Here is a 24,666-nt window from a genome sequence, read left to right as displayed (position 1 = left end):
ATTTTAAGGGATGCCTGGGTGGCTCAGTGGGTTAAGCCTCTGCCTTCGGCTCAGGTCATGGTCTTGGGGTTCTGGGATTGAGTCCCAGAACCAAGCTCTCTGCTCGGCAAGGAGCCCGCTTCCTCCTCTCTCTCGCTGCCTACTTGTGATCTCTGTCTGTCAAATAAATAAATAAAATCTTAAAAAAAAAAAAAAAAAAAAGCAAATCCAGAGCCATGCCTGTCTCTAAGGAGGTGGGAAGAACAATCCTACCATGTACCTGGAAGAGTGGGAATCAAAATACTGATGAAGCCAGGGGATCCGGAGGTAATGAGGACATTCAAAGGTTACTACAATATACATGTGAAGGGATCAGATACTCGGAAAGTATATCAATAGGAAGGAAAAGGAAAGCACAAACAAAAGAAACATTTCAGAATATTTCTGAAGGGTAGCTCCAGAAGACTCCCAGCTTTAGAGTCTGGTTGGGTAGAAAAGAAAAATTTTGGAGGAATTGGTTGGGGTGGGAAGTTCAAAGGTGAAGTTTGGAATGAACATGCTGAGTCACGCCAGAAATTAAGGTAGATGTTCACCCAGTCTCATTCCATGTCACTTCCCTTTTCTCTTGCCATGTTCCAGCCACACTGGCTTTCTGTTCCTTCATACACCAACCTTGTTCTCACCTTAGTGTTGTTGTATCTACTGTTTCTTCTGGAATGTTCTTCTCTGGGTTCATCATGGCTCCTGCTTGTCATTTATTGTCATTTTCTCAGAAAGGCTTTCCCTGGCCCAATAAATGTAGCCACCTAGTCACACTTTATCACATCTCCCTATTTCAGTTATCAGAATAGTACCTAGAACTAGCTGGTATTTTTGTCTATCCCCCTCCCCTCATTAAAAAGTAATTTCCAGAAGAACTCCATGGACTGTGTCCTGTGTCACCCACTTCAAGTACAGTGCCAGGCACAGAGCTGGTCCTCAATAAATATTTACTGAATGTTCACATGGAAACTTCAGTTAAGAAGTATGTAATGAGGGGCGCCTGGGTGGCTCAGTGGGTTAAGCCACTGCCTTCGGCTCAGGTCATGATCTCGGGGTCCTGGGATCGAGCCCCGTATCAGGCTCTCTGCTTAGCAGGGAGCCTGACTCCCCCTCTCTCTGCCTGCTTATGATCTCTCTGTCAAATAAACTGAAAAAAAAAATCTAAAAAAAAAAAAAGAAGTATGTAATGAACCCCCAAAACCAAAAAACCCAGTTATGAAATGGGCAGAAGACATGAATAGACAGATTTCCAAAAAAGACATCCAGATGGCTAACAAGAGATGCTCAACATCACTCATTATCAGCAAAATCGAATCAAAACCAAAATGAGATACCATCTCACACCTGTCAGGATGGCTAAAATTAACAAGTAACAACAGGTGTTGTTGAGGATGCAGAGAAAGGGGAACCCTGTTGCACTCCTGGTAGGAATGCAAACTGGTGCAGCCACTCTGGAGAACAGTATGGAGGTTCCTCAAAAAGTTAAAAATAGGGGCACCTGGGTGGCTCAGTGGGTTAAAGCCTCTGCCTTTCGCTCAGGTCATGATCCCAGGATCCTGGGATCGAGCCCCACATCAGGCTCTCTGCTTGGCGGGGAGCCTGCTTCCTCCTCTCTCTGTCTCTGCCTGCCTCTCTCCTTACTTGTGATTTCTATCTGTCAAATAAATAAATAAAATCTTTAAAAAAAAAAAGTTAAAAATAGAACTACCTTACAATTCAGTAATTGCACGACTAAGTATTTACCTGAAGGACACAAAAATACAGATTTGCTGGGACACGTGCCCCTGGATGTTTATAGCAGCATGTTAACAATAGCCAAACTATGAAGACAGCTCAGATGTCCATTGACTGATGAATGGATAAAAAAGACATGGTTTGTATATACAATGGAGTATTACTCGTCATGGAAAAGAATGAAATCTTGCCATTTGCAATGACATGGATGGAGCCAGAGTGTATTATGCTAAGTGAAATATGTCAGAGAAAGACAAATGCCGTATGATCTCACGCATGTGTGGAATTTTAAGAAAGAGAAAAGATGAACATATGGGAAAGGTGAAAAGAAAAAAAGGAGGGAAACAAGCCATAAGACACTCTTTTTTTTTTTTTTAGATTTTATTTTATTTATTTGACAGACAGAGATCACAAGCAGGCAGAGAGGCAGACAGAGAGAGATAGAGGAGGAAGCAGGCTCCCTGCCAAGCAGAGAGCCCGATGTGGGGCTCGAACCCAGGATCCTGGGATCATGACCTGAGCTGAAGGCAGAGGCTTTAACCCACTGAGCCACCCAGGCGCCCCATAAGACACTCTTAATAGAGAAACTGAGGGTTGATGGAGGGAAGTGGGTGGGTATGGGCTAGATGGGCAATGAGCACTGGGTGTTTTAAGTGATCAATCACTGAATTCTACTCCAGAAACCAATATTGCACTGTATGTCCACTGAAGTTTAAGTTAAAAAGCAGCAGCAGCAGCAGCAGCAGTAGTAGTGTAGTAGTAGTAGTACTAGTAGTAGTATGTGAGGAGGGAAATACAGTAGCAGTAGTAACAGTAGTAGTGTAGTAGTGTAATAGTAGTAGTAGTAGAAGTAGTAGTATGTGAGGAGAGAAATATAGGCCCAATGGGGAAAACAGATTTGGAATGGTAAAGTTCTCTAAGGTATTGAAGATGACAAAAAGCATTAAAAGGTTAGCAATGCTTTCCCTTGGTGTTTAGAGAAACGTAGGAGATTGAGAAGTCTAAAATGTAGAGTAGAATGGTTCCTAGGGAGGGAAATATTTCAGTGAGGGGTGAATCAGTGGGGGCAGGAGGGAATAAGAAAAATAACCATTACATTTGGAAAGGTCATCTGTGGTCACTGGATAAATGAGTGAAAATGTTGGGGTTGGGCACCTGAGTGGCTCAGTCTGTTAAATTTCTGCCTTCTGCCCAGGTCGTGATGTCAGGTCCTGGGATGGAGCCCCCCAAGGGGCTCCCTGCTCAATGGAGAGTGTTCTCTCCTTTGCTCACGCTCTGTCTCAAGCAAATAAATTAAATTTAAAAAATTTTTAAATGTGGGGGTTAAGGAGAGAAAGGATACAGCAGGTATAGCTCATTACTGCAGTAGTTTGGCAGTAGAGGGAATTAGTACTCTAGCAGGATTGAGTGGTTTATCTTTTGGGGAAACTTACTCATTTCTCAAGGGAAGCTAGCTAGAGAAGAGAGAAGATGTAGAGAAGGGTTTTTAACCTAAAGTTTACGGCCCCCTAGGTGTGTGCATGGCAGGTGGGAAGTGGAGGGAAGAGGATCTGTAGTTTCGTTACTTCCTCAAAGGTCCAGGCCCAAAGGTTATTAACCACTGCTGAGGAGGAAGAGAATAGATGAATAAAACAGTTAAAACCAAACAAAACCCCCCAGAGGCTCAGAGAAGGACTAAGCTTTAAAGAAAAAAGAAAGCCTCCTCCTTAAAAGCTATAACGAGATGAAAAAGTTCACAACTGCATCGTCATCTCGGTAAAATAGGTAGTAAGAACAGAGCTGGAAACGGGGGAGGCTTGTGCAAACACACTCCGGAGAAGGGATACTGAAGCAAGGACGACGGACGAGCAGAGAAATCTGCGTTCCTTAACCGCACAGCTCCCGTGTAGCTCCCGCGCAACGTCACCGCCCAGGAGGTGGTGCTCGCGCGGCTGGGAATCGCTGGCATTAACCAGTGAGTGCCCCTCTCAAGACTCCCGCCCCCCGCCTGGGAAGAACGGCGGTCTTATCACAAAAGGCAATCACCCTCAGGCAGTGGTGGTCATCTAAGTGCTTGGAAAAGCTGTTCTGTCCGAGCTTCTCCACGGTCGCCGTACTTTCTGTGCTGTTTGGCAGCTGCCTCCAACCGGCCTCTCCACCCGTCATCTCTGAATCATCTCGCCCCATTTCGACATCTCTTTCCTGCCTCCAGCTCTCGGCCTGGCGCAGGACCCAGCGAGAGCGGGCCCCGCAGAACTCATTCATTCAGCACCCGCGGGATACACCGGGCGACTTCCCGTTCAAGGCCAGGGCGGCATGCCGGGGCTTGAGGAGCACCAAGCCCTTAGGAGTCGGCTCGCGCGCGGCATGGGGCGGGGGACAGCCAGCCAGATCCAACCCGAGTCTAAGGGGCCTCCGCCCGCATGTCGCAACAGCTTCCCGGACGGGCCCGCCGGCCGCGCCAGGGGATACCCGGCCCAAGCTGGCTCCACCTCAAGCCAACCCGAGATCCCGCGGGAACAGAGCTCTGGGGCCAGCGCCGCGTGTCCCGGGATTTGGGGCTCGCGCTCGAACGCAGTTCTAACGGCTGACTGCAGCGGTTTGACCTTGAAGGCCTGGCACCACCCCACCCCCTCCCAAGACGATCCGACACGCAGCGCCCGCAGCCCCCCAGCAGCCAGTCTGGGGCCCAAATCCGGTCCCTCTACCCCCGTGGGCTCTTCGCTCTCTTCCCGTAGCCAATCGGATCCCGACGTGGTGATGGGCCAATGGCTGCAGTCAAAGTATCAAGAGTGGTTGAGCCTATCAAAGTTCAGCCTTAAGTTTCCCTCCTCCCTCCAGAAAAGTCGGTGGGCGGGCTGTTCTTGCATGTTGGCCAATCAATGGCCAATAAACAAGAAGCTTCCCAAGATCAAAGGGGAAGGGGTGGGATCTAAACCGTAGCAACGCCGCAGGGCGGAGGAATGACAGGCAACTTCTCTAATACCACAGACATCTTTTTCTGACGTAAGCAAAGGGGCGGGGATACCTTGGCGGCCGCACCAATGGCTGGCTGGGGGGCGTGTTCGTGGGCCGAGCGGGAGCCGGAGGCCCCGGGCTCTCTGGGCCGCGCCTGAGGCGGACACGACGGGGCTGGGGGACGGTGGCGGCAGAGGCAGCGGCGGCGAGGGTGGGCGCCGCAGCTGGCCCGGGTGGATGGAGTTGGAGGGGCGGGGTGCTGGCGGTGTGGCGGGGGGGCCGGCGGCTGGGCCGGGGCGGAGCCCCGGGGAGTCGGCGCTGCTGGACGGGTGGCTGCAGCGGGGCGTGGGCCGGGGGGCCGGCGGCGGGGAGGCCGGGGCCTGCAGGTCCCCGGTACGGCAGGATCCGGACACGGGCCCGGACTACGAGGCGCTGCCGGCTGGAGCCACTGTCACCACGCACATGGTGGCGGGCGCCGTAGCAGGGATCCTGGAGCACTGCGTGATGTATCCCATCGACTGCGTCAAGGTGAGACCTGGACCGGCTCCGAATCCGACCTGAGGCAGACCCGACCCCTGGGTCCTGTCCAGAGCCAGGATCCCGGCCGAGAGCCGGAGCCGACATGGGTTTCTTCCTGGCCCCTGCCATCGCCGCACGATTCGACCGATACTCCATGCAAGCAAGGTCCCGGCTGGGGATTGAACCCAGCAGGAACCAGGACCCATTTCTAACCGCCAGTGAGATCTGAATCGGGACTGTGGAAAGAAAATCTGTCAGCCAAGGCCCCGGATCCTAGCTGGGACTAAACAGGAATAGGGTGGGATGGGATGGAACAGGTAAGTGCTACTAACTTGATTAAGGTGAAGCCAACTGGGGTGAATCAGATCCTGAATAGAATCTTAAAGGGTTGAGATGTTCTGTGGCAGGTGCTTTTACAAGCTTCTTGCTGTGTCTGCCGTTAAAAGTGAGGGGGCAGGAACCGAAATCTGAAATCTCTCAGCCATATAGAGCATTTACCTACTAAATCTTAACCCACGAGTGACTGGAAATCATTTGTGCAGTGAGAATTCATGGTTCTAGACTGGAAGTAATTTGGGAAAGACCACGTTCAGGAAGAGGTTTCGGTTTCTCCGCGTCAGGCACGATACCCCACCTATTTCCTGAACATGAAAACTAAACCGGGATTAGGATTTTGTATGTGCAGCCCTCCAACAAGAGATGGACCTGACAGTGTATTTCTTTAGGCAGCTGAAGTTGACAAAAGGGAAAAGTTGCCTAGAAGGGAAGCATGATATTGAAAATGAATTGGGATCAACATGACGGCATGATTCCTGTGAAAGTAAAAACTAACTGCAGCCACAACCAAGCAGACTGATAAGTGCTTAAAGAAGTCAGGTGCTTCGGAAGAAAGCTAGGTGAAGAGAGGAGCTGATTTTTCTTTACAGTTCTTATTCTTGTGCATTAGCAAAGGTACCAATCTCTGAAAGTGAGAACTAGATTGAATGAAAAGTAAATTCAAGGGGACTGTTGAAATAAATGTATCGACAGACTGATGCCTCCTTTACATGGTGGGGTTATAGTCAAACAGTATCCTCACAGCTCTCTGAAGTGTGTTTTTTTCCTCAAGTTAGGAAAATGTTACATATTCAAAAGGAGAGAGTATTGAGTTGGGAAATACAAAGTCTATCTTTCCTGCTTCTCCCTGGTTCTGGTACTCTCACATGTTTTCATTGGTAGTGTGGATGAGGAAATAGGGAAAGTGCTCATTAAGCTTTGTGAATGACTCTGAGTTGATAGTTTTCTGGCAAGCTGCAAGGTAACTCCTACCAAGGGCCATGCCTGTTGAAACTGGTAGATTGCACTTGGTTAAAATGGATGTTAGAATTTTAAATACCCTTGTCAGTTGAGAGGAATGGAAATAAATAGTAAAATCCATGTGAGAGAAGTAAAAGGATGGTTAATGCTCTAACAGTATTAAAATATAAAGTGGATAAGTACCAGTAAAGATTCTGACATTTATGTAGTAAAGTCTAGGTTGAATGACTGTGAGTTGTTTATGCTATATATCCAAAAATTAAAATGACCTAACTGCAAAGTAAAGTAACTTCACTATACTTAGACTGTGAGTAGAGAGCAGTGTTTAGGGTGCTATGTTTCAGGATGGGTATCAAATGAAAACTAGATCAAGGAAAGCAGTGAAAATTATTTAATGACTTGAAAAATACAATGTAATAATGTGACTGAGAAATACTACTATAACTTATCAACTTAAGTGTTGTCCCATTACCTTGGGAGGCTATCTCCTTATTCAATATCTTTGCGTAATGTTGCTGTAAATATTTTATAGATTCCTCTGTTAGGAATGCCTGCAGAATATTTGGGTGAATATGAAAGAGGGCAAATCTTTGCGTGTGACAAAATGGAGTTTGGGGTTTTGTTTTTGTTTTTAGGAACAGACCATTTGGAATAAAAAATGATAGATAAGGCAGAAGATCAAAATGGGTAATACTGATTGAAAACAAAGAGAAGGTAGGACCAGAAAGCAAGGAGACCGATTTATTATTGAGGCTGATAAACCCACTGAGGGAACTCTTCTGAAAGAGGAGTTCCAGAAATATTTTGCATAATCACAGCATTGCTAGAATAAGTTACTTCTAGCCTTCCAAGGTAACTGTTTTGAAGAACAGTACTATTCATTTATACAAACTTTTAAGTGTTTGTTTTTAAAAAATTAGTCATATGACATTCAGTCATGCCTCAAAGCCCTGTATTAAATAATTATTTGATCCAGAGGCAAACAAATGCTCAAGAGTCTTCAAAGATACGAAAGCACATTTTAGAAGAATCATTTGCTTTTGCCATTAATACTGAGATTTAAATGACTAAGGGGACAACTAGGTGAGACTGGTAGGATTTAATGTCAGTAAGATGTTAGACATTGTTGTGTAGACATGAAAGTAAAATTCAAATCTCTTCCTTCAGAAAGGACTTCCCAGTTCACTTGTCCCAGGGCTTCCCAGTTCCTCTTTTACCATAAATGGTGGTGGAGAAGAAGAGCAGCCCAACCGTCCATAAGACTAGAGGCAGGTAACTGTGTTGGAGCCTAAACAGCAGCCACAGTGTTTGCAAATGAAAGTTGGCATTGCCTCTTGGCATGCAAGCCTGTGCACCCCAGCCACTTATCAGGGTCAAGTTGATTTCAAATATCCTTGGGAGGAACCTACCATAACCCGCTAGGCCACAGTTACTCAGCCAACTATTTACATAGTCGTAATAGGGAGGTTTGGGAGTCCAAATATATTCCAGTTTCCCTTTTCTGAGCCTCAGAGGCAAACACCAGACTTTATCAATAGGGATAGGCTCTGCAACCAAAGTAGTCAGAATCATCTCAAAATCATCTGGCTAAGTACCCACCCGCCACCAAGGTGCTACTTTTTGGATCTGTAATGGGGACACAAATAATCTACTTACATAATAAGTTAAAGAGAGAAAGAGCTAGGGAAATCTTTTCCAAACTCCAGATGCAAATGGTTATCTGTACACGTGCAGCAATGAAAGGTTAGGAAGTAGAAACATTGGCTTATTTGAGTTTCTTGTATCCAACAATAATACTTATTATTCAATAAAGGGCAATTGTTCTTGTTTGCCAAGCACTAATTGATGTGCCTTACATAAAATTATTCATTTAATCCTTGAAGCGATTTCACAAAGTATACACCATTTTCATTATTTTACAGATGAAGAAAAGGAAGCAAGTTAAGTGGCACCGTCATGATTTGAACCCAGTCTGACTTTCAGGCCTTCCATACAGCCTTCCCAGAAGTAGATCTCCAGAGCCAAGCAAGGCACAGAGTTTCATAGTAGTGCTCATCCCTAAACATGACCTCCAGATTAATAGGTGGACGTAAAAATCACTATAGTCACAGAGAAACTTTAAAGTAAAAACAAAAAAATACAAAATTAAACCTAATTTACTAGTGGCTAAGCACCAGTTAGTTGCCCATGCACATTTGTGAAATGTATACAAGAGGCAACCCTGCCATCATCTGTAAATTCTGTGGTATGAACAAATATGCCCAAGAATCGTGTTTGAATAAAAAAAAATAAAAAGCCTTATATTTCTAATGCTTCATAAATTACCAGTGGCTTTTACATGTCCTCTTGGAATCCACAACAGCCCCATGAGCCATTCTTAGTGTCATGTTTTAGATGACAACATTGAAACTCTGGTTAAGTGATCTATCCAAGACCACACATCTAGCAAAGCAAGGGCTCAGTACTCAGGCTTTTTGACTCAAATGTGACTTGTCTTTTACCAAACCACTTCTCTCCCTATTAGTTCATTTGGCTTTTCTTCAAAGCCAGTGTTTTTCTAAATAATTAAAGGCTATTCGTAAACTTGTAGAGATTTCATTTTTCTCCCAAAGAAAGATTTACTGGTTCACTCCTTTGGGGAGCCATATTGATTTTTATATTTGGCCTAGCTTATGCCTGGGTCCTTTCCATAAGGGTGTAAGTAGAATTGTGTTAGATGTAAAGGTGTGTATAAAATGTTCAAAGTAACTTTCAGTCCAGGTTTCTCTTGGGGGTGAAAGGTTCTAAGTCTCTGAGGCCAGAACTTTCAAGGCTGGTAATGCCACTGACTTCAGCAGAGCAATGCAATTTCTGAACATTCTCCCTGTACAAGATCAGTTTCAAACAAACCTATGGAAACACAATTGTTAAGCCACTGGGCCCAGTTTATCTTTATCAGCAGCTGTAGCCAGCAAAGACCTGTAGTCACGAATAACTCCTCTAATGGATTCTGTACCTCGGCGTGATGTGAAAGATTCGTCGTAAGCATATCCTTTATTGGAAATTTATGGTGTTTTATTTTTTTTGTTGTTGAGAAGTAGAATGAGTCAAGTTGTAATAAATGATACTGTATTTATGATTGAACTTACAGCATTAACCTTTTAAGCTTCCAGTTCTTTGTCGGTAGCAAGCAGGAGAAAATAACTTTAGAGGAATGTGGATTGCTTGCAGCTAACTAGGACCTGTTAATCTGGTTAGTTGTTTTCCCCTATGCTCTTGAGAAGAGGCAGTACTCTTGGATTCCAGATGGCCAAAAGGAAGGTTCAAATTGAATCAGTAACTGGAATGAAGTAGGAATTTAAACTGCATTTGGGCATTAGTTGCCCCTACTGACTTACTAATAGCCCACTTCTTACTTTGTGAACTGATGCAGACAGCTAAGATTCATTTGTTCTTTCATTCATCCGTTCATTCAGTCATTCAACAAACAAATCTTGAGTGCTCACTCTGTTCCAGGCCCTGGACATTGATTTTATATTGTTAATCTCCATGCTACCTTAATCTTGAAATGGATCAACAGACAAGAGATTTTCATTAGGAGACACACCCTTCCCCTGAGGGTCTGTGATTTGGGGAATGTTTTGAAAAGATACATTTCCTATATTTCAATCCAACCTTGTCCAGCATTATACAAAGTGTCTACCATGTATTTTTGTCTCAGTCATTGAATCCTCTGGAAATTCCATGGATTATGTTTCACGAAGGCTGATATTATTTGATACCAATTTCGGGATTCATTCAGTTTAGATCAGAGATCTGGAAATCCCTTCAGTTTTAGAGACTAAGTTGGTTTCCACCTTTCACAGTTTCAGGTTAAATGCTCTTTCCCAGGAAATTAGAGCAGTATCAATTACAGATGCTGCCTTTGCCAAGAGTTTAACCAGATGCCAATGCCAAGTAATCCGAGAAATTCAGATAATCATCAAGGATATAACAAAGGATGAGTTATCCTCTCACTAATGTAGTATGTGGTGAGGAAGCAGGTCCAGGATCAATCTTCAGAAATAATGCATAAACTATGTTGTAGACAGAAAATAGTTGACATCAAAATATATTTGGAAAGAACTCGGCCCGAGATTATTAAGGCACAAAGACAACTTCTGAAACACAGGCTTGGTATTTGTTGCTGAGGCTCTGAATCATTTCAGAGTCCAAGGCCACGTCCCAAGCAGTGATGTCCTCAGAGACAACAGCGGTGTTCCCCTCATAGATGACTAGCAAAAGAAAGGTCCAAGTCTTGGAAAGATTGGACGCAGATCTGGAAGCCAGGCAGCACTCCTGCCCCTTGGCACGATTCCACATAGAAGTGCCCATAGCCTCAGTGTCGGAAGTCGGGAAGCTGAATGAGGAGTTGGCATCGCTGACCCTGCGCTTCTTTCTGTAATTTCAGACCCGGATGCAGAGCCTACAGCCGGACCCAGCGGCCCGCTACCGAAATGTGTTGGAGGCGCTCTGGAGGATTATAAGAACGGAAGGGCTGTGGAGGCCTATGCGGGGGCTGAATGTTACAGCGACAGGCGCGGGGCCTGCCCATGCCCTCTATTTTGCCTGCTACGAAAAGTTAAAAAAGACATTGAGTGATGTAATTCACCCTGGGGGCAATAGCCATATTGCCAACGGTATTGAGCCTTCCTGTGCTGGTTCCCCCACTTTCTCAACTCTCTGGGCTTTGCTGCTGTCCGTGCTTTCCCGTCTCAGCATGGTTTGGAGCTGAAGCTCTGGGCTGGGGTAGGCCAGATTATAGGTGAGGGACTTCCAAACCTGATGTTCTCGGACAAGGGGCTCCTGCAACCCCACCCCTCCTTGGGGGCCTCCTCAACAAAGTGTTAACAGTATCTTCCCTTACCTACCAGCTCAACTCATCTCCCTGCACCAACTTCTAATGCCCCGGTAACGTGGAGACACACCGAACTACCCTCCTGTTGTGTATTTCCTGATAGTCGGGTGAGGTCCTGCTCTTCGGGGCAGGATCAGAGGTGACCCAGCCACCCAAGGAAGACATTAATGGAGCCCCAGCTCTTTGCCTCACCTTTTCAGGATCCTAACTGACCAGAGGCAGTTTGAGTTGCTGAGGACATGACCAGGCCTCAACATGTGAATTGGGCTGGAGCCAAGGGACTTCTGCACAGAGAAACCAGAGGGTTGGAGGTTATGTGGAAGGAACGGAAGGGACAGCAGCTGGGTGCTTGAGGACTGAGCACCAAATTGAGAGCGAACAGGAGTGGTGAGGGATATGGCAGTCCAGGACACGAAGGAAAGGGCTAGTCGTACAGATACTAGAATCTGTGGAGATGGACTGGGCTGCACAGGGGTGGCAGGCTGGGAGATAAGAAGCTGCGGTGCAAATTTGACCACCCCGCCGCCCCTCATGTTCTCCCTCCACTGGAGGCAGCTGACGCTGGCATCCCTTGGCCACAGTGGATCTGGTTCCTATCTGGGGCATAAACTGTGTTTATTTTCAGAACTGGCTGTAAAATCTGGGCTGTTTTCCTAGGCTCTCCTGGGCCTTCCTATGATACATATGGAATGGAGATTGGTGACCTTAACTAAGCTGGTGGGAACCAGTATCTTCATTTCTCAAAACCGGGATTTAGGAGTAGTGAGGTCCCATCTTTTGAACTGGCTCCTACGTTCCCTGTCCCTACTCTGGCTTAGCTGTCCCCCCACCCCCCGCCAGGCCTCAGTGAATCACCTGACCTCTCCTGGCCTTATATGTGGCAGTTGTTCTCTCCTTTGCAGGTGCGGCCGGGTGTGTAGCGACATTACTGCATGATGCAGCCATGAATCCAGCAGAAGGTAATGATTCTGCCTCCATTCCCTCTGTGGGCAGCCCCATCTGCATCTCAGGGCTTTTCCTTTATTTCTGGTTTGCAGAAGAAAGCCAGGGAGCACCTGGTTGGTTTGGGTGGGAAATCCTGCTGTGCTACTGTGTCTTACCAGTAGAGGGCGCTCCCCTCCATGTTGTGGGTGTTGAGGAGGCACCCCTTAGGAAACAAACTCCTTGAGATTTCATCAGTCTTTGGGGCTTTTCTCAAAAAAGATATGGCTCTACTTAGCCTATTCCCGGGCCTTCCTGGAAGTCTCCTCTGTAGGGGATTTGATCTCATCTGAAAATTTAACAGATTATTTCACTTTTCTTCAAAGAGGTGAAGATGGATGATTTTAACATTTAAAAATCCAGCCTTGTTGAAATGAAGACAGATGAAATAGGAATGAAAGGGTACATTGTAGAGCTCAGTTCATGCATGGCTACTTGGATCTCGGCTTTCCAGGTGGAGGATGAGATACTCAAATATGAAGGGGTAGCGAGGTTGCCATGTTCTTTAACTTCTAGTTCTTCACTTGTCTGGGCAAGGCCATGGTGTGACAAGGGCCAAACCTCAGCTAAAGATCCAGAGCTCACATCATGTTATCCACTCGAGGGAGCAGATGTTCGGAAACTAAAGCCACAGTCCTTGGTTAAGAATTTTGTTTTCTTTTTGGTAGCCCTTCGCCTGTAGGAGGATTAACCATCCTCGTGTCATAAGAGTCGGGTGCTCTGCATACCTGAGGATGCAGATTAGGGCTGTCTGTTCATCATTATGTTCACTGCCACTGAGTCATTTCTTGTCTTGAGTCTTATGAAAGGGTAAGATAATAGTAGTAGGTACTTTTTTCAAGGAAACCCTCTGGAATCTCTAAATCATACATATATTCTGTGTGTTTATTGTTTTTTTTTTTTAATATTTTGTTTAATTTGAGAGCGCGAGAGAGGGTGAACGGGGGAAGGGGTAGAGGCAGAGGGAGAAGCAGACTCCCTGTTGAGCAGCAAGCCCAGTGCAGGCCTCCATCCCAACCCTGGGATCCTGACCTGAACTAACGGCACACGCCCAACCAACTGAGCTGCCCAGGCACCCCTCACTGGCTGGTTTTAAAGAAAACCTAATAGAAGTGGGTCTGTTACATTTTGGCTCTTTACCAGTCTTCTCCTATCCCCTCTCAAAAAAGGGAAACCTGAATATATTAGATAATAACATATTAATGTATTATTGACAGCTCACTCATATTTTTTTCCTTCCCTCTGCTCCAATGGCCGACCCGCCGACTTGGGACTCTGAATCTGAATACCCTCGCTCACCTGTTGACGGCTGGCATCGTTTCCTTCTTGTTGGCGGCGCACTCAGTGGTCAAGCAGAGGATGCAGATGTACAATTCACCATACCACCGGGTGACAGACTGTGTGCGGGCAGTGTGGCAAAATGAAGGGGCCGGCGCCTTCTATCGTAGCTACACCACGCAGCTAACCATGAATGTTCCCTTCCAAGCCATTCACTTCATGACCTACGAATTTCTGCAGGAGCACTTTAACCCCCAAAGACGGTACAGCCCCAGCTCCCATGTCCTCTCCGGAGCCTGTGCGGGAGCCGTCGCTGCCGCTGCCACCACCCCGCTGGACGTTTGCAAAACACTGCTCAACACCCAGGAGTCCCTGGCCTTGAACTCAAACATCACAGGACATATCACAGGCATGGCGAGTGCCTTCAGGACGGTGTATCAAGTAGGCGGGGTGACCGCCTACTTCCGAGGGGTGCAGGCCAGAGTAATTTACCAGATCCCCTCCACAGCCATCGCGTGGTCTGTGTATGAGTTCTTCAAATACCTAATCACCAAACGGCAACAGGAGTGGAGGGCCAGCAAGTGAAGCGAAGCAGCAGAAAACGCAGCCACGTTCTCCGTCTCCTGGCCTGCTCCAGCCTTGCGTGGAGTTGGAAGGAAGGGAGAGGGTTCTCCCCGGCTGTTGGTGTTTTGGCTAACACCAGTTCCTGTCGACCTCTGTTGCCGCCACCTTTCCTTCCGGGCCCTAAGCAATGCAGCAAAGCACACCACAGCACCTCTGATAACCTCTCTCCCTCCTGGGCCTGACAACCTGCTCTAGACTGTTACAGAGGGATAAGCAGCTCATTCCCGTGGTTCCTAATAAAAAGCCTTTAAATTAAATGGTTTCATTGGGTTTGTTTTGCCAAAGGGGAAGTGAAATGCTGTCAACTGCTCTTGACTTTAAGCGTAAATCAAGGGGCCCAAAGGGAGGATTTATCACGTATGTCTGTCCATAGTTTGGGTTTCTGCTGATTTACACAGTGACTTCTGACTTCGGAGCCCTACTCCCTTTATTTTAGTAATAGGCTTCAAGGAATCTCTCTGAGGGCAGGAACAATGGCTTTTGACAGATCCTGGCTAAACAGGCACTCTTGATTCCCACTTTGCCCTGGGACAGTGGCTGGGCGCAGAAGAGGTAGCTTTCCCTGCTGTCTCAGCTCTGTCTGCCAAAGTCCAACTCCCCGTGTGGCACTTTGTTTTCTGATGTCGTTGCAGAACAAGAGTTACTCAGTGAAGCTGCAAGACCTAAAAAAGATTATGTGGCAAATAATAATACTTTCCATTTGGCCTGAAGGCTTTCACAGAGTACTGTATGTGACTTCATCTGGTTCTCACAAAATCTGTGAAGTAGGCAGTCCGAGCATCACCCCTATTTTACAGGTAAGAAAAGCTCAGAGAGGCCATCCATTGCTCAAGTTCTCACAGCAAGTACAGAACTGAAACCCCAGCCCAGATCTTTTGCTCCCAGAAGTGGACCTAATCATGCCTTCCTGCAGACAGGAAATGAGCAGAGGGCGGGTACTGCAACCTGTCTCCCGAAGAAGCTCTCCCCTGACAGCCACTCGGGCTCCGTCTGGAGACTTTTGGGGGTGGGGCTTTCACTGTGCTTCATGGGTTGGTCTGTTTCTTTGTTTGGATATCCCCAGTTAATAGCAAGGTCTTCAGTACACAGAACGGAAATCTATCTCTAAGAACACCCATCTGCCATCCTCGTTATGTCATCTGTCATTCATTCATTGATTCATTCACTTGGTAACTGTTGAGTGTCCTTGTGTCAGACACTGATGTTGGGGTTATGGTGATAAAACCATCCCAGCCCTCAATGAGCTTATTGTTTGGAGAGGAAGGCAAATGTAAACAGGTACCTACAACATAAAATGACAAGAAACGTGTAAGATCACCCAGCCTTGGCCTTGGGTGACTAGGGGTGGCTTCTGAAGGAAGTGATATCTGAGGTGACCTCTGGAAGGCAAATTAGCTAACTAGGTGAAGAGAGGAGGGGAAATGTTCTAAGCAAAGACCTAGAAAAGAGAGGTAAGAGAGGATAACAAGTGTTGAGGGTTCAGTGTGCAAAGGACTTGGTAGGGCTGACAACCTGGGCAAGGCATGCACCTGGAGAGCAAAGCAAGGGCTGAGTCTTAAAGGCAATGCTAAGGGGTTGAGAGTTTATCCTGAAGGCAATACAGAGGCATTATAGGGTTTTAAGCAGAGGTATGATGTGATCAGATTTACAATTTAAACAGATCACTTAGGCTCTCTGAGAAAGGATTAGAGGAGCAAGACTGGACAGGCCAGCAGACCTGATGGGAGGTTGCACGGTGGTCTGCACTAGGACTAGGGCAAGGGAGACAGCAGGTGCCAGACTGGCGTGATGTTAGGGTTGTAGAAGCAATAGAAATCCGTTACAGAATAAATCTTACCCTTCTTCCACCTGACAGCCCATCAAGTATCTGTGGAGAATCGTGTCTGAATACACTTGAAGAAAAACCGTCAAGGAAACAGCAGGGTCTCCTGTTCTAAGCCTCATGTAAGTAAGCGATGCTGCCCTTCTGCTGTAGTGATGGAAAAGAGAGACATTACCGGCTGGCTGGTGGCCACTGGAGTTTCAGTCGCCTACGGAGCGAAACAGGCACGATGAAATCGTTGCAGAGGCCATTTCACAGGGTTTTCTGGTAAAAATGTAAGTCACTGCCTCCCAGCACACATGGAATGTGAGAACAAAGGCATGCCTCTCCAGACCTCGTCCCTTCAGCTGGCCGGATAGAGCTGCTATCGGCGTGGTATGCAGACCACAGTAAGCACTCTGTCAATATGACCATTTTCTAAGAATAGAATACGGGGTAACTTTTTGAAAGATTCTCTCAGCTCTAATGTCATTCGCAAACAATGAGAAAAGAATGCAAAAGTCACCTTCCAATCTCCAACTGTGTCCTAGCTGTTGGAGGACCGTTGGTTTGGAATTTGGACAGGGCCTTAGTTTCTGCAGGTCTCTTCGTCCAGTCACTAGAGCGGATAGAGACAGCATAGTGTGAGAGGGCTGAACGATATTGGTTCCTGAATGCCTGGGTTAGAAACCAAGCTTCGCTTCCACTCCCTTGAGAGCTGTGGGCCTTTGGGGCATTCTCAGGTTCAGGGCCTCTCTGGAAAGCCAGGTAGGTCATGTGGCACCTTGAGGATCCAGGACCAAGCTGAGTTCCTGCACAATGCCATGCCATGCAAGACGTCGTGCCAAAGTCCGCTTCTATGCTAAAGCAAGAAAAGAAGTCACAGGTTAGCCAGAGAAGACTTTTCTTAATTGTGGAGACAAGACTAACATGAATGAAACAGTCTTGTAATAACACAAGACAGAATCCAGCCATGTAGTGGATTATACAGAACCAACAAGAAGATTTAGAGACAGAGAGGTAAGTGTAGGTCAGAGTTATTGGGAAAGATGGCTTTGATGAATAGAATTAAAAAACAATTTTGTAAAAGCCAATAAACGTCAAATCATGCTAATTTTATACAATTTCTAAAAATAGATAAAGAGAAAATACCTCCAATCCTATTACCCAGAGAATATGACAACATTTTGATGTACTCATTGTCCAGTACTTTTCCTATGTTGGTTTTTTGTTTTGTTTGGTTTGGTTTGGTTTGGTTTTTTTGGTTAACACTCAAAATTCAGGTCACACTGTAACCACCTTCTTTCTCGTGATAATATATGGTGCCCATCTTTCCACACTATTAAATCTTCCAACACTTCAATATAAATAGCCACCCAACAGTACAATAGCTTATTCTGTCAGTCACTCGCTGCGCCCTGGTAATAATTTATTGTCAAGAGGACTGCTGTGAGTAGGTAGAATCTGAATGACAGAAAGGGAGCAGGCTGGCTTACAGAGAGGGTTCTGAGGAGGGGAGTGCGTTTGGTGCCACTGAAGAGATCGTGGCTGGAGATGTGGGTTTGGAGGGGAGGGCGGGAGGCCCGGGAGGATGTCAGAGGTGGGAGGGTTCTTGGAAGTCATCTTGCTCACCATCCCTCTGCAGCATCCCTGAGAAGGGGTTCCCCACTCCCCATTCCTGTGCCTGGGAGCTTATTGCCGCTCCAGGCCATCCATGACATCGCTGCCAAGTTCACTGCTGTTAGGAAGCTCATTCTTCATGGTCTCCTGCTTCCATTCTAGGATCACTTCTCTGGCCTGCTTCAGTTGCCAAATTCTCACCATGGCCAACAGGACTTTCCATAACTGGGCTCCCGCTGATCTCTCGAACCCCAGCGTACCACACAAACACAACGCAATCAGAACAAATACGTATTTTCTTGAGAATCTGAAATATTCCTACTGTTGTCTCCACTCATTGATTTAGGAGGCCTGTTGAACAATAGTCTGTCTAGACCACCAGAAATGTCACACGATTTGTGTTTAGACCGGACATGCAGTATTTTGTGACTTCCTGCCCCATAAGGCTGGTAAGTAGAGAAGTCCCGTTGGAGCTGTGCACAATATTCCACCCGTCATCAGAGACCCCCCCCACACACACTGCCTCACCTCCCACCCCCCCAGCCCACATCCATACACCAAAAACAAAGGAGAATAATTCTTTCTATCAAGGCACCCAGGTCTCCCTGTAGTTTCCACCTATGATCACCTTCCGCCTGCTGGAGCAGCACGGAATCAGACTAATTCGTCTACTCTCTGACGGCCTTTCACAACTCTGCAGACAGCTGTCATGCACTCAGGGAGGGTCAGACTGGGGAAGCTTGAAAGCCAGGCAGAGGTGTCCAGACTTGACTTGGCAGCTAATGAGGAGCGCTGGCGGTTCTTAAGTGGGGAGGGAGATGACTGAAGTCATGTCTGAGGACAACTCCACCAGCAACCCAGGCCTAGGGCAACCTGGACGGGGAGCCAGCTAGACAGGGGGGCTCCAGCCAAGGAGCTGTCATCATCTAGAAAAGAGGAACCTAGGAAAGGTAGTCACAAGAAGATGAAGGGGACTTGGTGGTTCAGACACTGGTATGGGAATGAACCTGTAGGTTGTCTTGCATTCCTCTGGCTGTGTTTCGTCTCCCCAGACTGGGGAACCTGTAGAATCATGCCTCTTTGGTACCATCCCCTGCACTGTGCTTGAAAACCACCTGTTGACAGGGGGATGCAGGTACTGTTGTGGTCAGACACTGAGGTTTGCCTGGGAAAATGGTGCTGGCGTTAGGAATGACCATTTCACTTCACAAACCTGTACTAAGCAGGGAGGGATCCCAGGGTAGATGCTGGGCCTATGGGATGGGCAGTTTTTTGGTAACAAGGTGGCAAGGCCATCGTCTCCAGTATTTCAGTCAAATACTGATCTAGACATTGCTGTGAAGGTATTTGTGGATATCATGAGTTGTTTTTTTTTTTTTTTTTTTTAAAGTAAGATTATCCTAGATAATCTGGGCGGGCCTCATTCAATCAGTTGAAAGGTCTTAAGAGCAGAACTGAAGTTTGGCTGAAGAAGAAATTCCAGCTGTGAACGCAGCTTCAGCCTGTGCCCAAGAGAACGTGTGTGCATAGAAATATGTACGTATATGGGTATGTAGATGTGCTTATGTGTGTATCTGTAACACTGATACAAAATGATTATCTGGCCCCCAGTTCATATGTAAATTTCACCAACTGTTCCAACAAGGTCCTACTTCATCGCTACTTCTTCCCCCTGATCCGGCATCCAATTCAGGATCTCACATTGCACTTATCACATGTTCATATCTCTTTGAGTTTTCTTTAATCAAGATCAGGTCCTCAGCTTTTTATTAATCTCATGAACTGGATTTTTTTTCAAATTTAGAATACAGGCCAGTCATTCTGCCTGAATGGCCTTTCATTTGGTTTGCGTGATGGGTTCTCACAATTAGATTGAGGCTATGGAGTTTTGGCAGATACACCATAGAAATGATACCGAGTCCTTCTCAGGGCGTCGTATCAGGAGGCATATGAGGTCAGTTTGTCTCTTGACTGGTCTTGTTAACTGACTCAGTGTTTACAGTTATGTTCACCAGGTTAACCCACTGTAGAATTACTCATTTTCCCTTTGTAGCTAGGAAGCAATTTGTAGAGAGGTACTTTCCGTTCATGTAAATATCCTGTTTTTCATCAAACTTCCAAGTTGTAGCATCCACTGATGATTCTTTTCTCTGCCAATTATTGTTAATGGTTGCACAAGGATGATATTCTAACTTCATCATTCCTTCTACATTTACTTGTTAATATTCTTTATTTTTTAAAATATTTTATTTATTTATTTGACAGAGAGAGAGGTCACAAGTAGGCAGAGAGGCAGGCAGAGAGAGGGGGAGAAACAGGCTCCCCATTGAGCAGAGAGCCCGATGCGGGGCTCGATCCCAGGACCCTGAGATCATGACCTGAGCTGAAGGCAGAGGCTTAAACCACTGAGCCACCCAGGCGCCCCTATTTGTTAATATTCTTCTATGAGAGAGAGTTCTCCCTTATTTATTTATTATTTACATTAGTATGAGCTCATACATTCTTTTTAAAACTTTTTAATTCCAGTATCAATAACACACAGTGTTATATTAATTTCAGATGTATAATATAGTGATTCAACAATTCTAGACAATTCTAGACATTACTCAGTGATCATCATGATAAATGTGCTTAGTCTCCTTCACCCATTTGCCCCATCCCCCCACCTCTCCTCCAGTAGCCATCAGACTCTACAGTTGAGTCTATAGTTGAGTTTCTTGGAGTTACAAATGCAAGGAGAACAGCAGGGGGGGGGTTACTAAGATCACCGGGATGGGAAGTATCTGCCTGAGCTGGAACAGGTGGCAGTGTAATCACAGATAATAAAAATGAAATTAAAGGAGCGCCTGGGTGGCTCAGTGGGTTAAAGCCTCTGCATTTGGCTCAGCTCATGATCCCAGAGTCCTGGGATTAAGCCCCGCATCGGGCTCTCTGCTCAGTGGGGAGCTTGCTTCCTCCTCTCTCTCTGTCTGCCTCTCTGCCTACTTGTGATCTCTGTCAAATAAATAAAAATAAAATCTTTTTTAAAAATGAAATTAAGAACTCACATTTTATATGGCTCTGTGGACTAAGATCACATGTGCCCATATAGAATTCTATGAGCAACACTAAGAATTATTTATAATGCTTTACTGAGCATCTATTATGTGTTGGTCATTGAGTTTACTGCTTGGCTGAGTCTCACAACCCCCGCATGAGGGAAACCACGTACTTTCTACCACTCAATATCACGTGCTGTAAATTTGCTCAAATGTGAATCTCATAAGAACCCTGTGTGTTCGGTGCATCAGGAATTATTATCCCCACTTTATAGTAGAAAAAACAAACGCTAGAAAAGGTGAAGGCCCTTGCTCACAGCCACTCAGCCAAGGGCTGTCCGCCAACACTCTGGACTCTTATTTTGGGGATCCCTACACCTTAGTTTCTCCCTCGGTTCACATACAAGGTATTGACAGAGCCCTCCAGTGTCAAACGTCACTTTGGCCTAGACCTACGGCCCACTTCATCTAAACACACCAAATTCCTGGCATTGGTTCACCAAAGGTCAGTAATGCGGCTCACTCAAGGGTCACTCAGCTGAGTCTGGCCTGCCTGGACAAAGAACCCAAGGAATGGAAGTAGAGGTGAGGGCAAGGTGGCCTAAAAGATGAGGTCACCTCCCCATCTTTTAGAAGACATAAACACTCCAGTCCCCTGCTCCTGACTCAGAAAAGTAGGGGAAGACACACATTCAATCTGCATTACATCAGGTTGCATAAGACAGAGGGAGGGCAAGCTCTCAAGGTCACCATTATTTCTTCATGCCAGGGTTGGTTCTTAGGAAAGCAAGCAAAGTGCTGGTGGTTGCTTGGAACTGAAGCAAGCAAGGAGGAAATCCCTGCGGAGACACTTGCCCAGGGCTTGTTCTGCAGATGTTCCCTCCGGCCCCTCGGAATCCATTCCCACTCTCAGTGCCTCCTGCCATTAGCCGATTGTAGCCACACACGCACCCTACTCTTCCACTTGAGCTGCTCTCCCCCTTTCCCATCAAACCCCCTTTTCTGGGCCCATGAGCTGCTTGTTTCAGTTTTTCTACGCCGCACAATGACCTGGGTTATTATGAAACATGAGGGTTGCTGCCGGGCTCACCTTGGGAACAGGTGAGCGTAAGGTATGTTTTACATCTGGCCAAATCCTCAGATCTCTGCTCTATCTTCCGCCCGGCTCACCTGATTCTGAGACTGCTTTCCACAAGTCACAGAAATGACTGCAACACGGCACCAAGTTGGGGTGAGTCCCAGGCCCACGTGGAGCTCCAGAGAGGGCTGAGGGGAGACCCCATGGGCAGAAGCTGGAAGGCAGCCAGAGCCAGGTGGGAAGCAAATGGGCTGCTTTTTAGCTCCAGGCAAAGATCAGGCACTGTATCTGTTCTTATCAAGCTAGCAGCTGGACATGTTTTCCATCTGAGAACAAGACTAAAATGGGCCCTGGAGCAAGGAGTTCAATTCGGAGATTTAGTTCACAGGCCTGTCTCGTAGGTGTTCCAAGACAATGGTTGTGTCCCTCCTGGGGGCACTGCAGATCCCCTGGCAAGCGCTGCAGAAGAATATGAAAGTCTTCGTGCAGCATTTTCTTACGCTAAAGCTCCCATTCCACAAAATGCATTGAGCACTTACTATATGCCGGGCATCTGGAACGTGGGCACTGTCGATGAGCAATGTATACTTTTGCACTTACTATACGCCAGGCCTTATTCATTCTCATGGCAGCCCCATGGATTGTCTATAAAAATGCCTCCACTTCACAGATGAGGAAACCGAGGCTCAGAAAGACAAGAAACATGCCTGAACTCACACAGCAAGTACACGACAGAACCAGGATTCCAACCCTCGCTTTCCAAAGCTGTGTGGCTCACCACCACCCCACAGGATCCCTGAGAAATCAGGGCCACTCCTGCCCCCGGAAGCCACGTCCCCAGGGGGGAGACAGAATATAAACAGATCATGAAATGTAAGACGCTCCTGGCTCTAATGGAAGCACGAAGAAAGTACTCTCTTTTTCTTTTAGCCTACTCCTGTGATGGTGCGCGTGGGTAGGACCCCAGGACCAGTGGAAATGTCAGGTGTAATTCTTGTCTTTCTGCGACTGCTCACCTCTTTGTTGTCAGAGTCAAGAGGCCAGTGAGAAGTGGCCGCTTTGGAGGGTTCATCTGTTCCCATTTATAGGATGGGACTGTCACACCCATATTGTCATGCTTAAACCCCACTCTGTGGCCCTTGCCTTCTCTTAGCAGTGAATGCGCTTCCCCAGATGCCCCCTGGCTCACTCGCTCATGTCTCCTGGCCTCTGCTCCAGTCTCCCCTCCTAGGAGAGGTCCTCCTCTAACTCCTTGTCTGAAATAGCTTTCTGGGGAGCCTGGCTGGCTCAGTTAGTAGAGCACGTGCCTCTTGATGTTGGGGTTGTGAGTTTGAGCCCCATGCTGAGGGTAGAGATGACAAAGATTGAAAGACAATAAAATGAAATGAAATGGAATGGAATAAAATAAAATAGCTTCCTCTACCCCTTTATGCCTTCTACTTAGCTTTCTGTCTCTTAGTGAACTCAGCAGTCTGAAGTTTGATTTTACACTTACCTGCTTGTGGTCTGTCTCCCCGGATGAAGACCGGGCCTACTTCTGTCTCAGTTACTGCTCTATCCCCAGCACCTAAAATGGGATCTGGAACACAACAGATAATAAATAATTGGTTGAGCAAGTGAATCCATTTGGATCTTACAACAATCCTTCAAGAAAAATCATCCCTGACAGCATGAACCTCATTGCCATATTTAAAAATAAGGGACCAAGCATATAAAGATTGTCTGGCCAGTCGAGTCACACAGGGCCTGCCCTTGGGTCTGGATGTGTGCCCGGGCCCCTCTCCTTCCCACACCGCCCTCCTGCCCCCACACTGCTCTCTTCTCCTCCCTTGACTCAGTCCATTGTTCTGTGGTCCAGAGTCTGTTATTGTTTACAGAAAGGAAAGAAACCCAACACCACCCAGAAGTGCCATTTACTGACCCCAGGCAGGTGGAGTGGCATCCTCCAAGAGCACGGCACAGTCTCAGGGTCGCCTCCTCCCTTTTCTCTGCCACAAAGCATCCAGGGCAGCATGGTGGGCCAGGTTCAGGTCACCCTCCAGACAGCAAGAGTGGCTCAGCCTTCCCAGTGTTGCAAGTGACACTCGCCTCTCTCTCTCTCCCTCCTGGCCTTCCTCCAGGAGCCCCGCAGTGGGACGCCCACACTCCTGTCTCAACAGGCCCCGCGGGGAGTAAAAGAATCCATCTCACCAATGTGTGGACGTCCGCCTGCAAGGCTTCTCCCAGCATTGCGAAGGTGGAAATGCAGAGAAAGACCCTGCATTTGGGTTCCTTGTATGAGGCAGAGACCACGTGAGGAAGGGGAAGTGAGGGCATGACCACAGGCTCGTGCATGAACTGGTAGCAGGGGTCCAGAGCTCACTCAAACAAATGAGCAAACACAGGGTCTCAGGGAGCAAAGAAATGGGAAAATCAGCTGGTGGATCTGGGTTTGTGTCACAGCCCACCTCTGATAAGCTATGCGGTGTGACACAAGGGAAGTTACTTCCTTTGCAAATGGGGATAATTAAATAATAGCTGCTCAGACTACTTTTATGCAGTAAGTACAAAACCCACTAAGAAATCTGTGAAGGCATCTTGGAAACTCTCAAGTATCTATAAACACAGAGATGTGTTAAATGTATATTTTTTCTGATTAAAAATGACTCATTATACTGGGGCACCTGGGTGGCTCAGTCGGTTGAGCATCTGCCTTCTGCTTAAGTCATGATCCCAGGGTCCTGGGATCAAGCCCCGCATCGGGCTCCCTGCTCTGAGGGAAGCCTTCTTCTCCCTCTCCCACTCCCTCTGCTTGTGTTCCCTCTCTCGCTGTGTCTCTCTCTGTCATAATAAAATCTTAAAAAAAAAAAAAAAGACTCATTAT

The 24,666-nt window shown here is 46.8% G+C and overlaps 2 protein-coding genes across 3 annotated transcripts in view; one reads left to right on the top strand and one right to left on the bottom strand.

The window, feature by feature from the left end:
* The first annotated feature begins 4,824 nt into the window (after positions 1-4,824).
* SLC25A28 (solute carrier family 25 member 28) lies at positions 4,825-14,523 on the top strand. 2 transcript variants are annotated; one of them, XM_046027015.1, is made up of 5 exons: positions 5,096-5,220; positions 7,675-7,779; positions 10,937-11,165; positions 12,286-12,342; positions 13,710-14,523. In XM_046027015.1, exons 3-5 carry the CDS (start codon positions 10,943-10,945, stop codon positions 14,225-14,227), a joined length of 798 nt encoding a protein of 265 aa, XP_045882971.1. In that variant the 5' UTR covers positions 5,096-5,220; positions 7,675-7,779; positions 10,937-10,942; the 3' UTR covers positions 14,228-14,523. The 2 variants fall into 2 exon arrangements, with proteins under 2 accessions (XP_045882970.1, XP_045882971.1); XM_046027014.1 differs by lacking the exon at positions 7,675-7,779 and having other exon boundaries at positions 4,825-5,220.
* Positions 14,524-14,655: 132 nt separating this feature from the next.
* LOC123955069 (translation initiation factor IF-2-like) overlaps positions 14,656-24,666 on the bottom strand; it is a 57,388-nt gene continuing 47,377 nt past the window's right edge. The window contains exons 3-5 of the mRNA XM_046026603.1: positions 23,299-23,382; positions 16,104-16,929; positions 14,656-15,548 (exon numbers count right to left, since the gene is read on the bottom strand). Of these exons, the coding sequence (XP_045882559.1) occupies positions 16,925-16,929; positions 23,299-23,382 (89 nt within the window). The 3' untranslated portion in view covers positions 14,656-15,548; positions 16,104-16,924. The remainder of the gene's footprint in view (positions 15,549-16,103; positions 16,930-23,298; positions 23,383-24,666) is intronic.

Source organism: Meles meles, chromosome 13 (assembly GCF_922984935.1).
Source record: "Meles meles chromosome 13, mMelMel3.1 paternal haplotype, whole genome shotgun sequence".
Lineage (NCBI taxonomy): Eukaryota > Metazoa > Chordata > Mammalia > Carnivora > Mustelidae > Meles > Meles meles.
The sequence above is the reverse complement of the archived record's forward strand: the minus strand, read 5'-3'. Positions and strand labels throughout refer to the sequence as shown.

Bases quoted from the DNA above. Each gene is read 5' to 3' on its own strand.
- SLC25A28 (XM_046027014.1), top strand. From the start codon at position 4,930: ATGGAGTTGGAGGGGCGGGGTGCTGGCGGTGTGGCGGGGGGGCCGGCG. The intron at 5,221-10,936 runs GTGAGACCTGGA...CTGTAATTTCAG, and splicing joins ATCCCATCGACTGCGTCAAG to ACCCGGATGCAGAGCCTACA. The intron at 11,166-12,285 runs GTATTGAGCCTT...TCTCCTTTGCAG, and splicing joins CAATAGCCATATTGCCAACG to GTGCGGCCGGGTGTGTAGCG.